General features: G+C 37.1%; 1 protein-coding gene across 1 annotated transcript; it reads right to left on the reverse strand.

Annotated features, from left to right (window-relative positions):
* Positions 1,063-3,426, reverse strand: LOC109949926. Its single transcript, XM_020566878.1, has 6 exons — positions 3,030-3,426; positions 2,365-2,969; positions 2,195-2,279; positions 2,021-2,122; positions 1,515-1,921; positions 1,063-1,419 (listed from the first exon to the last, which is right to left on the reverse strand). Exons 1-6 carry the CDS (start codon positions 3,294-3,296, stop codon positions 1,275-1,277), a joined length of 1,611 nt encoding a protein of 536 aa, XP_020422467.1. The 5' UTR covers positions 3,297-3,426; the 3' UTR covers positions 1,063-1,274.

The raw sequence follows: 17,418 nt of genomic DNA on the forward strand, positions 1-17,418 counted from the left end.
GGTGTCAGTATTGTGGAGCTACAATGGTGCTTCGGGTTTCAAAATCTGACAAAAATCGAGGGAAGCCATTCTGGAAGTGTCTAACCTCCTATGTAAGTTTTAATTTAAAGAATATGTATGTGGGTGAAAAAAAACCTATGTCTAACTCTGACAGAATTATATTCCATATATGATGCCTGCAATTAGGGAGCCACCAGTTGCAATGGATTCGAATGGGTTGATGTAACATCCGCTGAAGCAGAACATCAAGATGACACGTATGATGCTAGAGTGCTGAACATGCTGAAGTCCATTAAGGACTTGGTATTAGTTTTATTAGTTGTATCAATTGTCATTTTATTTGTTCTTTTAATGATCATTTAACTGCACGGTTTAAAAGATTGTGAAAGTTCTCCCGCACAAGACATGTTGCACGCACCACCAATGAGACCCTAAACCCATTTTGTAATATTTGGTAACTGCATGTATTTCGCATGTTATAGAAACGATATTGAATGTTTATTGAAGGTTTATTGATAGTTTGCTGCATGTATATGGAATATCATTGCCCCAAAATTGGATGTTTATTGGGGCCACAAGTATCACTCAAGTAAGAATGAATGGGGGAAACAGACCTTATTCTTTCTTTTAGTAGGAAGAACAACTGTTAAGTTTAATATCCTATTCAATACGACTTCCCTATGGTTGGTGTACTTGGGGACTGAAGTATATTGCATCATTATTGTGGGCAAGGGCATGTCTAATGTGTGTGTTAAGGGAGTATTGTGTGTATATTGCATGTCTATTGTGTGTATATTGCATGTCTACTGTGTGTATATTGCATATCTATTCTCTGTATATGGCAGGCCAAGTTTGTGTATATTGTTTGTCTGTTGTGTGTGTATTGCTTGTCGGTGCGTTTGTGATATGTATGTTGATTTTGTGTATATTGTCTTTGTTTCTACTTTGATGCTACTGAGCTGCGGAAAACCTTTCGCATGTTTAGACACCTATTATGATGCAACACATTGCGATTAATGGTGGCTTGCATCAACAATGACATATCACTTTGCAATGATGTAATACACTTAAAAAGCCATCTTCAAATCCCAATTACATATGCAGTCTTAAAATTCCAATTCAATGCAGTTTGGTTAACAAACATGTAAATGTCATGAAGGAGTTAGCGGTAGAATTCGATAAGGACCCGTACGTCTCTATTGTGTATTTACATTAGTTTGAGAATGGACATTCCCAAAACCTTCTCATGTACCATTTGTCATCTTCAACCAATATCATGGGAAGTAAGCATCTCCCCTTGTTATCTCCGCAGCCAATTTCAACCGAAAAAAAGGCATGTTGTGCGAGGTGCAAGTAGCTAACGGAAGCTTAGCGCTGAAAAGCTCAATGTACTTTAACACAAACATGCCACAATCGCCTCTGAAGCAAAACAAGAACTCGATCAATTAAACTAATGACATTCTAACGTAATTGACAATTGAAAGTAATAAAATTAAATTGCAAGTTGTGCTTACTCATTAGACTGTTGTGGAACATCCACACGCTCTATTGGCCACGGACACCACCAATCTCGGCTGCAATTGTTTGCATAAACACCTTCTTCATAAAAGTCGATGGTGTTGAGAAGATTTGGAAGCGTAATTGATAGCGGGCCGAGTTCTTCCTTTACGATGTCATCTGGAATTAGTGAAACCTTTGAATCGTACACTTTGATTTCACACAATACCAGATCAATCATTACAGCCACCCAATGCTTGTACTTCGTCAACATAAATGGGGTATACACCTTATAGACGGTCTGCCAATCCAACCCACACGGAGGAACCTTCCCATTTACAACGTTTAGTAAACTTTTTCTGATTTTCCACCCAAGCTGCTGTTTTTTTCTTTTATTATCCGCAAAGCAAGTACGAATGTGATTCTGTGAAATACAAAACAATCAATGCTTAAACACCTCCACTAGTGTGTGTATGAAAAATGTGTAATTATTAACGGCACTTGGTGAAGCCCGATGACATACCATAAAAAAAACATCGGTCGTTGTCCAGTCCGCTACTTCTACCGAATCTGTCTCCAATTGTTGTTGTCGCTTCCGGATGAGATACAACCCCAAATCAATGTGCTGCAACATGTTTTTCTTGTCAATCTCATAATGTATGTACATTAAAACAAATGCATAATCAATTACACTTACATCTCCTTTCAGCCAACCATCAGCTTTCACGAGGGAAGCGAAGAATTCAATCTCAGCTTCCACGTTGCCAAATTGCATCACCAAACTATGAATATAAAACAGTTTTAGAACACTGTATATAAAAAATTATATACAGTCATGCTTCTATCTTATAATTGCAAGGGACTTACTTTGGGTCCTGGCGCCATTCCCAACAAAGTTTCAGCAATTTCACCAGATCATCATGCGGAATCGCCTTCATTGGGTCTAACATCTTCAGTCCGGTTGTCTGTGCCCCAGTTTTTGGAACCAATTCACTGCCTTCAACGATCTTCCACAAAGGAATGATCCTCTTCCTTTTCCGTAATTGGACCCCTTGTGCCAGAGCTTTACTTTTATCATTCAACCACACGTTCAACTGAGATAGCACAGCTGTAGGTTCATCCAAATCAATGTCCCCGACAGTAAACTCAAGCAGTGTCCCCTCCGTGCTCTCGCCCATGTCACCCCTAAGTAACATAACTTCATTATCTTCTTTCTCACATTGGTTTTTTTGCACTTCCTTTTCCTCACTTGTTTGTGTTTTCACTTCCTTGCCCTCCCTTTTTTTCCTTTGCAGTTTCTCTCCCTTACTGCTTTTTCTTTTCACTTCCTCTCCCTCACTGCTCTGTCTTTGGGCTTCTTTGCTACTTTTTACTTGCACTTGCTCTCCTTCACTTCTTTTCCTTTGCCCTTCCTCTACCTCACTTGGTTTTCCTTGCACTTCACCCCCTTCAATCCCCTCCTCTTCCTTTTCCTCTCCCTCATTTCTATTACTTGGCCCTTCACCTCCTTCAATCCCCTCCTCTTCCTTTTCCTCTCCGTCAATCCCCTCCTCTTCCTTATGTGCTCCCTCATTTCTATTATTTGGCCCTTCACCCCCTTCAATCCCTTCATCTTCCTTTTCCTCTCCCTCATTTCTGTTACTTGGCCCTTCATCCCATTGAATGTCATCCATTTCCCCATATCCCTTAAATGGATGTGAGACGACACAACGATTCGTCCTCTGTTTCAGTAAAGCTAGGTCCCTCCTTACTTCCTGCTCAAACTGAGGACCTAAACATTGGTCCAACAGTTTTTCCATCCGTATGACCTTTAAGTGAATGACGTCTTTTTCCCGCTTTACTTGAAACAACTCGGACCTCAACAAGCTTACCACCTTGTTCAACTCATCAAGATCACCACATGAAGAAGGAATTGACTCTGCCGAGACAACAGCAGGGCGATCCTGTGGCCAACTCCAATATGGCTATCTCATTTCCTCTTCACTTGGACATAGCGCCCGCAACTGAACTGACTGTTTCAGAATACAGACAAGAGTCATATTAAATCATTCTACTTCATAATTTCATTCAATCTTATCAATAGTTCCAAGGGCTGCAAACCAAACCTCTTTGCTCTGGAAAAAATAATTGTTCAACTTTCTCATCTCTGGAACAGACGTAGTAGTTCTCCATCGCAAAATACGCGGGACAGCGGTCGGATCAACAACCTTGCAGTAATTCAGGTCCGCCATTCTAGGAATTAATTCATTTTCCCAAATCTACACAATTCACAGGACAAAAGTCATTATTTATGTTTTAAAGAAAAACAAAACATAACTGACATGAACATTATTACCATGTACCTGGAAAGCATACGTGAAACCTTTAAAACTCCAGCCACTCCTTTGCGCTTCACCATCCTTCTTGCCCTTCTCATTTCTCCGGCTTGTTCCCGTTACCTTACTTTTCCCCTTCCCTCTTCCCTCTTCATTTTCCAAGCTTTTCACATACTTTGTTGGTGCAGAAAAAGACTATCTTGGGTTTTGTCAAAGGACACCGAACCCCACGGATACCTGTTGAACGCATCCAAGTCCTCTACAAGGGTCAGGTAATTTAGATTGATGTTCAAATGTTTGTCCCTTCCCAAAACCACTAACTCAACAAAGTAAACAAGAGCTAGCTTGTAGATGTCATCTTCCTCTGTGCACCTCACAAATGCTTCTTCTAAAGCATTGCATGTAATTCCTTCGTCTATAAAATATCTTTTCTGAAGTCTGATTTCATCACTCTCTCCACTGGAAACTTCAGGCACTTCCCCAAAACGAAGCCCTGTGATCAAACAGAAATCCTGACGAGTGAACTGAGCAACGTCACACCCTAATAAGAAACTCAGTCCATCCAAGTCTTTCACACCCTGCCCCGCTACTCTACGCAACACAACCCCATGCACAATCTGCCCGCTAAACTGAATCTTATCTATATTCAGAAGATGGCCAAAGCATGATGTCTTGAATTGTTCTAATTGTTCCGCACTCAACTTCGCTCGAATTGCAGCTAGAGATGAATTTGCATGTGAGCAGTTGTTCACCCGTGACGAATATACCTCTGCCTCTGGCCATACCAGCTCCACGTTGGATCCCATTTCCTCAAATACAATGTGAAATAACGTGAACATATATACTACCACATATTTGCACAATCACAACTAGTCAACCAGGCACATTACAACTTTTACAAAGTACATGAGCATAGGGATTACTCATCACAGGCTTTAACATCATCAAAGCAATATGACAATTTTTGTGCAAATACCTGTTAATGCAATGATTATGTGAATTACAAACAATTTCACGTGTTTTATTTATGGATCCATACTCGTGTGAGTGCAATGCAGGCAAGTTCTGCACTTCACACACATGACAATTATTGTCATCTCATACACAACCCAAAATAAATAAATAAGAAATATAGTGGAAGGAAGCAAAGCAAAGCATGTACTCTGCTATCTGCTTGCTAAGCAATTGCCACATCCTTCTTTCTTTCTACCTTTTTCTTCAGTCACCCACAATCGTCATAGATCAACCTTCATTTCAAATGCTTTGCACTTTTATTCATGAGTTTATTATTATCTGTTCTCATTTCTCATAGGCAAATTTAGTAACAAATGAAATAATATTTATTTCACAAAATATATAAATTCTAGTGCCAGAGAGGTACTCTTCACTCTGCACTGCTTCAAATGTGGAAGGTTTTGAGCGCCTCCTCCAATTTAACACCATTATCTTATTCATATCATTACTAACATGTTATTGACATGTTATTGCAATTGAAGCACAAATAAGAGATGCCAAATCCAACAACATTGATGGTACAAATTGGGGAAAACCATTACTCTAACCCTAAACTCAAATTCCTTACATTACTCATCAAATGCTTTGCAGTTCTATTCATGAGTTTATTATTATCTGTTCAAATGTTTCTCAGGCAAATTTAGTAACAAAGGAAATCATATTTACTTCATAAAATATATATATATATTCTAGCGCCTCTTCTTAATCTGCACTATGCACTGCTTCAAATGTGGAAGGTTTTGAGGGCCTCCTCCAATTCAACACCATTATCTTATTCATATCATTATTGACATGTTATTCACTTGTTATTGACTTGATTTTCATTCTTTTTTTAACATATACCTAAGCAAAAATTAACATGCAACTGAAGCACAACGAAGAGATGCCAAATCCAACAAAATTTATGGTACAAATTGGGGAAAACCATTACTCTAACCCTAAACTCAAATTCCATAAATTACTCACCAAATGCTGGTTATTGCAAGGTGTCTGTGTGGGGTCTTTCTGTTTCTTTGCTCCACAAATGGAACCTACCACTTCCAACGAATACAGCTTCTCCCCTTCCCCTTCCACTGCTTCGCCTCTTCACTGATTTGGAATCCACACCTTTGCCCCTTCTACTCCAAATAAATACTTTTTCGGGGTCTGGAGAACGGAGTGGCGAATCGTTGCCTTCAACTGTCGTTAGCCGTTGCCTTCATTGGGTATCTCAGACCTCTGTGTTTTAGAGAGATGAGTTCTTTCTGTTCAAACTTCGAACTTGCCTCTTCTTCTTCTTTTTCGGACGTGTTTCCCTCTTCTTCTTCTTTTTGGACGTGCTGAATATTCAATTCGGGTTTGGGTTCCTCACCTACCCAATTGTGAAACTTTATCTCAATTCTCCCCAGCCCTTGGATTAATCTGATGGCTATAAAGTGAACCCCTTATAACTTACCCCTTATAACTTTCCACTCATTATAGTCTTGGCGATGAAGCGAGGGAATAGACACTGTCGGGAGTGTGGACACATTGGTCATGATAGAAGACAATGCCCAAGAAATTTGAACACACCGTAAGATGCTAACACTATTTATAATAACACCTAAAATTTGAATAGGTAAATTTTTTATGTGCTTGTGTTTGATGTTTATGCAGGACATCACCGTTGAACAATGACGAATCAACTCCAATAGATCGTAGTGACCTATTATTCGACGAATTTGACAGGATGCACAGACCAACTGAATTTTTTATGTTTCTATTAGACGAAATTCGGTTGTTATGAAGACTAATGATCAGGTGAAGTTTTCTAGATTCAGTTTTTATTATTATTATTATTTTGTTCATGTCCACCGATGAGCTCTTACTATGTCCACTGGTAATTGAAATGAAAATTTACTTGGTTTCATTCTTGCATGAAATTTGGACACATGTTAATTTTACATCTTCTCCCCATTTAGAAATTTTCATAGACATTTGATAAAGTATCAAATTTTGAGTTATGTGAAAAAGCAATGACTTTTACCATGTAAAATGGGTAGTTTATGGTGAATTATGTTTTAACAGAGATTCATTGATTATATCACAGGCTAATGCAGCATTTCCAGCAGCCAGCTGTTGTTTCCATTACCAGTAATGATTTCCAGCAATACCCACTTTTTCCGAATGTTATGTTCTAGTGTTTTACTGGTTATTAAGATCTGAGCTCGACTGGTTATTAGGGGCACGATTTTGTAAACATTTGTAACTGAAGGATACTTGAAGCACTTTGTTGGAACAGAGTGATTAGAAAGCAGCGTGTAAAAAAGTACATTGCAGCTAATCACATTTCGAACGGTTGGAGAATAGTAAAGGGTACACTAACATTTGAACTACTCATAATTTCACACACAAAATGAAATTTGATTGCAAAACATATTATGTGCTCCCTCTTAGCAATACCACAATCTCCCCAACCAACTGAACAATGGTAGCCACAATCACTCAGTCGTATTGGTCAGCTTCTTCTTAGCATGTCTCACATGCTTATGGTCACTCATGTCCCCAGTGATATAGACGAAATAAATATTCAGCAATATTTGGAATTTTATTATATATAAATAAACCATAAACCATTCACTAAACAATGTATAGCACATGTTATGTTACTTATGACTCACGTGTCAGTTTTTTGAGAAAAAGTACGCCAGCTCTTTAATGTGAATGGACATGATAATGGGGCTTTACTGATTCCCAACTTGCTGTGATATTGACTGCTTATTGAATAATATTTTGATATTTGCAAAATATAATGTTAGACAGAAGGAACACATGATGAGTTGCAATACATAGTCCCAATAATTATATATGAAGCAAATGAAACTGATATTTGTGTTATTTTAAATTAGATAATGACATTAAGGGAATATACTTCTAATTTGTGCAATACCACGATCACCCTCAACCAACTAAACAGTGGTAGCCGCAATCACTTAGTCGTATCGGTCGGCTTTTTCCGAGCAGCTTTGACGTGCTTATGCTCATTCATGTCACCACCATCATCTAGTATCTCTCTCATAGCATTAGGGGACACATAGTCCCAATTATATGAGTAGTTGCCGCAAATGCTCGGAATTTTTTGAATCCTTCGTTGAATGCCAACTCCAGTTCACTATGGTGCTCTTCGCATCGCATATGGTTCAACAAACAACCTTTAATTTCATCATTCATTACTGTATCCAACTCCTCAGCTTTCAGCTTCCTTTTATGACTCAGCTTCAAGTACTTGTTCTTTTGGGAGAACGCTTTGTTTACTCTAATGTTAAGATCAGCCAAAATGGCCTTGTCTTCAAAACATTTCTCGTGCCATGAATTGATCAGTCTGGAATTATAATCCAGCTTGCTACTGACTGCATGTATTGCCTCTAATGGATCATCAGAGTCCCCCTCACTCCCAAATGATGTTGAAAAAGGAAGGGGTCGGTGAGTACAATGTGGAAATAGAACCTGCGACTCCAATTTATCATCTTCGATTGTGTTGTTGGTGCCTGAAGAGGTTGACATGCTTGAATAATCCTATTTGTTTTGGGAGGATGAGGATTGCATATGCAATTTCGTTTGAGAAAGGGAACATAGGTTTATAGACCAACATACCAAAGCTTGTGTGTAGTCAACATATGTACTTTCTTTCAATTTTAAAAAAAAGAGTTGTCAGGTTTTGCTTTTCAAGCATGTCAACCTCACACTCTCCTTACACCACTGATAGTGGTTGAAAGAAACTCAATGGAAGTGACATCTAGTTAGTGAACTCAACTAAACTAGTTAGGATTAAACTTAGATTGTATCAGACCAAAAATTAATTTATACATTGTCCACCAAATATTTTTTGGCGGGAACCCTTTTATTGGTATTACTATCACCCCTTTCATAGAAATTCTCCCTCTACACAAAACTCACTCCTCCACCTAATCTGTCTCCATCTACTGAAACTCTCTCCTCTATAGAAACTCACACCCCCCATAGAATGGATTTACTAACCAAGTTTGATGTGAGCATAATAAACACCCCTCCAAACAAAAACCGCCTTCGAAACGCAAGTGAGTCACCAGACAAGCAATGTCACATTCCTAGACAGAATGACCATTTTGTTGGAAGTTTTGAGTCTGAAAGAGTTCTTGCTTTTTGGAAGGAGAGGCATCTTCAACTTGGTGATGAAATCCAAAGGGCAAAGGCACGTTTGGAATTTGTTGAAAGCCAAATTAAAGATGACAAAAGGCAGGCCAATCTGGATAGGGTGAAGTTGCAGCGCATGAAGCATAGACACAAACGACTTCAGAGTGTAGCTGTTCAAAAATACAAGAACTCATCTAATGCAGTGGAGTCAAAGAAGCGTGTGATGCAAGCTGGATTCGACTACTTCCGATCCTATGCAAAACTCGTCGTACCCGGGTTTGATTGGTCATCTATTACCGTTTCCGACGTTAACAAATATACTCAGCAATGGAAGTAACCATTTTGGTTCTCGTGTTTGAGCAGAGGCAAATCAGTGGAATTGGAATTTTCGTTAAACTCTGCTTCAAACCTATTTTGATGCTTACTACTATGGAAGATTTCAACCTTAATATTTTGATGTCTTTAATTACGATAACACAAGATGCAAAGAGCCCATCTACTTCAATCATATGTTGCTGCCATGTCCATTTTTTTGTGATCACGTATCAGATTTGGACATGGTTGCATCATATGCAATGTTGCCTTTATTTATTATATGTTAGGACAAGGTATATGGAAAAGCATTTGTGAGTGTGTTTGTGACAATGTTATGGAATTATTATGTACCATTTATATATTATTTTTTGTACTGGTTCATCTCCTACTATTTCTTTCTTTCTTTATATTATATTTTTGTGGAATCCCTCTCAAAGTTAACATATACTATGAAAAAAATGCACACTGAATATATAATCACTCATATAGACTAGGACAAATATTCACTAATATTTAAAAATTGCTTGACTTGTGTGAGGTTTTTCAGAAAAAGTATGGCATTATTTTATGTGATTGGACATGATAGAAAATATATTACTGATTCCCAATGCGGCGTCATATGGACGACTTATTGAGTACCTCTGACGTGTTCAAAACTCTAGGCGCAGTTGCATGTGGACAACTTATTGAATACCTCTGACGTGTTCAAAGCTCTAGGCGTAGTTGCAATGATGGCTTCAAAGCATGTGCAATTATTATATATGTACATTATTATAACAAAACAGATTATTTTACATCCTTATATATGAAAGGAAACTAATTCTTGTATTATTACAAATTATATAACGAATATTAAGGAAATATACTTGTTAAAGTGAACAAAAATATATACTTAGGGTTAAGAGGAAAATGAGTTATGTAAAAATAATTTGAATTTTTTCATTGCGAAACGGATGATTTATAGGTTCCCTTAGTTTTATAACATCACAAGGAGGTTCGAGTAATTTTCGGTGCATTTTTAGGATTTTCCTACTATTTATTACTTTTTTCAAAGATTTTTGCACTAAAAAAGCTAAAATAATTGCAAGAGGACACCTGGGGCGATCTCAGCCCGTCACCTTTCACCACTTGCACAAGTGTACGTCAATCAACATGGCCACATCCTTGCATTTTATCCTAAATTATTATTTTATTACTTTTTCTTAGAAAATTCATAACTAAATACACAAAAATTAGAAAAATGATCTGAAAATTGCTACGAACTCATTGACACTCCATCTCCCTTGTTGAATTCCCCGATTCATGGTTACGTATTTTAAAAAATTATTCCGAATATTAACGGGAGATGCTTGTTGAAGTAGGTTATTGAAGTTAAAGTTAACAAACATATATACGGTTAAGAGGAAAGTGAGTTATGTAAAATAATTTAGATTTTTTCATTATGAAACAGATGATTTATAGGTTCTCCTAGTTTTATAACGTCACAAGGAGGCCGGTGTAATTTTCGGGGCATTTTTAGGATTTTCTTACTATTTATTACCTTTTTTCAAATATTTTTGCACTAAAAAAGCCAAAATAATTGCAAGAGGACACCTGGCGCGATCTCAGCCCGTCACCTTTCACCACTTGCACAAGTGTACGTCATTCAACATGGCCACATCCTTGCCTTTTACCATAAATTATTATTTTATTACTTTTTCTTAGAAAATTCATAACTAAATACACAAAAATTAGAAAAATGATCCGAAAATTGCTACGAACTCATTGACACTCAATCTCCCTTGTTGAATTCCCCAATTCATGGTTACACATTTTAAAAAATAATTCCAAACATTAACGGGAAATGATTGTTGAAGTAGGTTATTGAAGTTAAAGTTAACAAACATAAATACTTAGGGTTAAGAGGAAAGTGAGTTATCTAAAACAATTTGGATTTTTCATTGCGAGACGGATGATTTATAGGTTCCCCTAGTTTTATAACGTCACAAGGAGGCCCGGGTAATTTTCGGGGCATTTTTAGAATTTTCCTACTATTTATTACAGTTTTTCAAAGATTTTTGCACTAAAAAAGCCAAAATTATTGCAAGAGGTCACCTGGCGCGATTTCAGCCCCTCACCTTTCACTACTTGCACGAGTGTACGTCAGTCAACATGGCCACATCCTTGCCTTTTACCTTAAATTATTATTTTATTACTTTTTCTTAGAAAATTCATAACTAAATACACAAAAACTAGAAAAATGATCTGAAAATTACTACGAACCCATTGACACTCCATCTCCCTTGTTGAATTCCCCGATTCATGGTTACACATTTTAAAAAATAATGCCGAACATTAACGGGAGATGATTGTTGAAGTAGTTATTGAAGTTAAAGTTAACAAACACAAATACTTAGGGTTAAGAGGAAAGTAAGTTATCTAAAACAATTTGGATTTTTTCATTGTGAAACGGATGATTTATTGGTTTCCCTAGTTTTATAACGTCACAAGGAGGCCCGGGTAATTTTCGGGGCATTTTTAGAATTTTCCTACTATCTATTACTTTTTTTCAAAGATTTTTTGCGCTAAAAAAGCCAAAATAATTGCAAGAGGACACCTGGCGCGATCTCAGCCCCTCACCTTTCACCACTTGCACAAGTGCACGTCAGTCAACATGGCCACATCCTTGTATTTTACCCTAAATTATTATTTTATTACTTTTTCTTAGAAAATTCATAACTAAATACACAAAAATCCCAATAATGTTCCGAAAATTGCTACGAACTTAATTGAGATTTCATCTTCCTACTGAATTCCCTGTTTCATGGTTATGCTACATTAGTATTTTATCATTATTTATCCTAAATTATTTTTATTATTATTATATTACTTTTTAACCTGTACATTTGTTAATTATATTTACTCCAACTTTTTTTTTTAATTTTTATTTTTCGTACAAATAGACCAGTTCTGGTGCAATTCAGTTTCTCTCTTCTTCAATTTGTTAATTTTTTTTTTTCTTTTTTAGGTTTAAGGGATGTTTTGAAAAATAAAATGGAAATATACAAGTCATCCATTCTACAACATCAGGAAAAAATTATTCAAAGTCATTCACTGTTCAAGTTTTGCTTAAGAAACGTGTAACCAAATCATTTGGGATATACTAAGTGGGAAAATTTCATTCCCAAGCACTGAGTAAGAAGTTTAGGGTTATGAGTGAAAGGGTATGACTGAGAACTATGAGTGAGAAGGTATGAGTCCGAAGAGGTTTCAGTGAGAAGATCTGAGTGAGAAGAGGTATAAGTGAGAAGGTTCAACGTGTCTTCATCTTCATCTCGCGCTCAAACAGAGAGGTGTCAGTATTGTGGAGCTACAATAGTGCTTCGAGTTTCAAAATCAGACAAAAATCGAGGGAAGCCATTTTGGAAGTGTCTAACCTCCTATGTAAGTTTTCATTTCAAGAATATGTATGTGGGTGAAAAAAACCTAAGTCTAACTCTGACATAATTATTTTGCATATATGATGCCTGCAATTAGGGAGCCACCAGTTGCAATGGATTCGAATGGGTTGATGTAAACTCCGCTGAAGCAGAACAGCAAGATGACACGTATGATGCTACAGTGCTGAATATGCTGAAGTCCATTAAGGACTTGGTATTAGTTTTATTAGTTGTATCAATTGTCATATTATTTGTTCTTTTAATGATCAATTAAGTGCACGGTTTCAAGAATTGTGAAAGTTCTCCCCAAAAAGACATGTTGCACGCACCACCAATGAGTTTTCAAACCCATTTTGTAATTTTTGTTCTTGAAATAGGTGGATTGGCATTGAATTTAAACAAAAGCATTTATTTGTTTGAAACCCAGCAAAAACTTTCCAAGACTTACTTAAAAAAAATAAAGTCATACGAAGACGATAAAATCACAATACAGGGCCAATACGATGCAATAATAAGACAATACATTTTTTTTGAAAATTGCATAATTATTTAGTATATATAGATTGTTTATTTGCGTATACTTAAAGTTTACTGATTGTTTACTGAATATAAATCACATGATATTGAATGTTTATTGAAGGTTTATTGATCGTTTACTGCATGTATTTCGCATGTTATTGCTCCAATATTGAATGTTTATTGAAAGTTTATTGATTGTTTACATGTTTATTGAAGGTTTATTGATGATTAACTGCATGTATTTCACATGTTATTGAACCGATATTGAATGTTTATTGAAAGTTTATTGATTGTTTACATGTTTATTGAAGGTTTATTGATTGTTAACTGCATGTATTTCGCATGTTATTGAACTGATATTGAATGTTTATTGAAGGTTTATTGATTATTTGCTGCATGTATATCGAATATTATTGCTCCAATATTGGATGTTTATTGGGGGTAAAAGTACCACTCAAGTAAGATTTAAGGGGGGAAACGGACCTTATTCTTTCTTTTAGTAGGAAGAACAACTGTTAAGTATAATTTCCTATTCAATACGGCTTCCTTATGGTTGGTGTAATTGGGGACTGATGTATATTGCATGTCTATTGTGTGTATATTGCATGTCTATTGCGTGTATATTGTTTGTCTGTTGTGTGTATATTGCTTGTCTGTTGCCTGCGTATTGTTGTTTATTTCCTTCGTAAGCAATAAACAATCAATGCACATACAATAAATGTAAGATATACACGCAATAGAGAAGCAATATAGACGCAATAGACATGCAATATAGACGCACCAATATACATTACTTTTATGCTACTGAGCTGCCCAAAACCAATAAAAAAAAAAAGAAAATCAACGAATTTATTAACCGATTCTAAAGGAGAGATGGATTCAAACCCGAGGGGCGGTACGGAACCAATAAGGAGTTTTTATAGCATTGCACCAGAATTACCTTATTAAGATGCAACCCATTGTGATTAAGTCAAGGCACGTTGAACGGCTTAAAGATTAGGATATGATATTTGAAATGGTGGCTTGCATAAATGATGACATATCACTTTGCAATGATGTAATACACTTAAAAAGCCATCTTCAAATTCCAATTCACATATGCAGTCTTTAAATCCCAATTCAATGCAGTTTGGTTAAGGTTATGTAAATGTCGTGAAGGAGTTAAGCTAATATTACACAGATGTTTGTTTCATTAAATCCAAAAATACTTTACACTCCATAGGCACATTCTATGTATGGGAATGACATGTGTCTAACTTCAAAAACTCATCTGCCTATCCATTTAGATTGCCTATGTGCAATAGATTTACAGATCCATTTACTTTTCTCCTCACCAAGCCTCAGCATCTCCATTTCAGTTTCTTCATTTTTCTGTCTATGCTCTGCATCCAACTCCATATACATTTAGCACAATATGAGAATAAACGTAGCGTAGTATCACACTAATCAAAATGAAAGCATGCATCCGCTAAAATATTTGCCACTATTTTGGTTCTAATTGTTATTGTCCAATAACTTAAACCTAAAATTATGTACAAAAATACACTAAGATTGAGAAAGATGAAGAAGAATAGAGGAGCAGAGGTAGAATTCGAAAAGGACCCGTAGGTCTCTATTGTGTATTTACATGAGTTTGAAATTAGACATTCTCAAAACCTATTTAATCATCATGTACCTAAACCAAGTTCAACCAATATCATGGCATGTAAGCATCTTCCCGTGTTATCTCTGCAGCCAATTTCAACCGAAAAAGGGCATGTTCTGCGAGGTGCAAGTAGCTAACAGAATCTCAGCGCTCAAAAACTCAATGTACTTCAACACGAACATGCCACAATCGCCTTTGAAGCAAAACAAGAACTCGATCAATTCAACTAATGACATTCTAACGTAATTGACAATTTAAAGTAATAAAATTAAATAAAAAGTTGTGCTTACTGATTAGACTGTTGTGGAACATCCACACGCTCTATTGGCCAAGGACACCACCAATCTCGGCTGCAATTGTTTGCGTAAACACCTTCTTCATAAAAGTCGATGGTGTTGAGAAGATTTGGAATCGTAATTGAAAGCGGGGCGAGTTCTTCCTTTAAGATCTCATCGGGAATAAGTGAAACCATTGAATCATACACTTTGATTTCACACTTAACCAGATCAATCATTACAGCCACCCAATGCTTGTACTTCGTCAACATACAAGGGGCATACACCTTATATGCGTTCTGCCAATCCATCCCACACGCCGGAACCTTGCCATTTACAATGTTCAGTAAACTGTTTCTAATTTTCCACCCAACCTGCTCTTTTTTTCTTTTATTATCCGCAAAGCAAGTATGAATGTGATTTTGTGAAATAGAAAACAATCAATGGTTAAACACCTCCACAAAGCAAGTATGGATAATTTGTAATTATTAACAGCACCTGGTCAAGGCCCATGACATACCATAAAAAATACATCGGTCGTTGTCCAGTCCGATATTTCTACTTCCTCCAACTCTTGTTGTCGCTTCCAGATGAGATACAACCCCAAATCAATGTGCTGCACATGTTTTTCTTGTCAATCTCATAATCTATGTACATTAAAACAAATGCATAATCAATTAAACTTACATCTCCTTTCAGCCAACCATCAGCTTTGACGAGGGAAGCGAAGAATTCAATCTCAGGTTCCACGTTGCCAAATTGCATCACCAAACTATGAATATAAAAAAGTTTTAGAACACAACAATTAAAAAATATATACACTCATGCCTTCTATCTCAAAAAACAAGGGACTTACTTTGGGTTATGGCGCCATTCCCAATAAAGTTTCAGCAATTTCACCATATCATCATGCGGAATCGCCTTCATTGGGTCTAACATCTGAAGTCGGGTTGTCTCTGGCAAAGTTTTTTGAACCAATTCACTACCTTCAATGATCTTCTACATAGGAATGATCCTTCTCCTCTTCCGTAATTGGACCCCTTGTTCCACAGCTTTACCTTTATCATTCAACCAAACAGTCAACTGAGATAGCACAACTGTAGGTTGATCCAAATCAATGTCCCCGAGAGTAAACTCAACCTTTGTCCCCTCCGTGCTCTCGCCGATGTCATTGCCAAGCAACATAACTTCATTATCTTCTTTTTCACATTGGTTTCTTTGCACTTCCTTTTCCTCACTTCTTTGTCTTTTCACTTCCTTGCCCTCCCTTCTTTTTCTTTGCGGATCCTCTCCCTCACTGCTTTTTCTTTGCAGTTCCTCTCCCTCACTGCTTTTTCTTTGCAGTTCCTCTCCCTCACTGCTTTTTCTTTGCAGTTCCTCTCCCTTACTGCTTTTTCTTTTCACGTCCTCTCCCTGATTGCTCTTTCTTTGCGCTTCCTCTCCCTTGCTGCTTTTTATTTTCACTTGCTCTCCTTCACTTCTTTTCCTTTGAGCTTCCTCTACCTCACTTGGTTTTCCTTGCACTTCACCCCCTTCAATCCCCTCCTCTTCCTTTTCATCTCCCTCATTTCTATTACTTGGCCCTTCACCCCCTTCAATCCCTTCATCTTCGATTTCCTCTCCCTCATTTCTGTTACTTGGGCCTTCATCCCATTGAATGTCATCCATTTCCTCACTTCCCTTAAATAGATGTGAGATGACACAATGATTCGTCCTCTCTTTCAGTAAAGCTAGGTCCCTCCTTACTTCCTGCTCAAACTGAGGACCTAAACAGTGGTCCAAAAGTTTTTCCATCCGTATGACCTTTAACTCAAAGACGTCCTTTTCCAGCTTTACTTGAAACAACTCGGACCTCAACAAGCTTACCATCTTGTTCAACTCATCAAGGTCAGCACATGAAGAAGGAATTGACTCTGCCGAGACAACAGCAGGGCGATCCTATGGCCAACTCCAATATGGTTGTCTCATTTCCTCTTCACTTGGACATAGCGCCTGCAACTGAACTGACTGTTTCAGAATACAGACAAGAGTCATATTCAATCATTCTACTTCATAATTTCATTGAATCTTATAAATAGTTCCAAGGGTTGCAAACCAAACCTCTTTGCTCTGGAAAAAATAATTGTTCAACTTTCTCATCTCGGGAACAGACGTAGTAGTTCTCCATCGCAAAATACGCGGGACAGTTGTCGGATCAACAACCTTGCAGTAATTCAGGAACGCCATTCTAGGAATTAATTCATATACCCAAATCCGCTACTCTACGCAACACAACCCCATGCACAATC

Source organism: Prunus persica, chromosome G6, assembly GCF_000346465.2.
Source record: "Prunus persica cultivar Lovell chromosome G6, Prunus_persica_NCBIv2, whole genome shotgun sequence".
Classification (NCBI taxonomy): Eukaryota; Viridiplantae; Streptophyta; class Magnoliopsida; order Rosales; family Rosaceae; genus Prunus; species Prunus persica.

What these genes read in the sequence shown, in the direction of transcription:
- LOC109949926 (XM_020566878.1), bottom strand. Translation starts at nt 3,296, where the DNA reads ATGGAAAAACTGTTGGACCAATGTTTAGGTCCTCAGTTTGAGCAGGAA. An exon ending in CGACCGATGTTTTTTTTATG is followed by an intron (nt 1,922 to 2,020) that starts GTATGTCATCGG and finishes TGTATTTCACAG; the next exon opens with AATCACATTCGTACTTGCTT. An exon ending in GTTCCACAACAGTCTAATGA is followed by an intron (nt 1,420 to 1,514) that starts GTAAGCACAACT and finishes GTTTTGCTTCAG; the next exon opens with AGGCGATTGTGGCATGTTTG.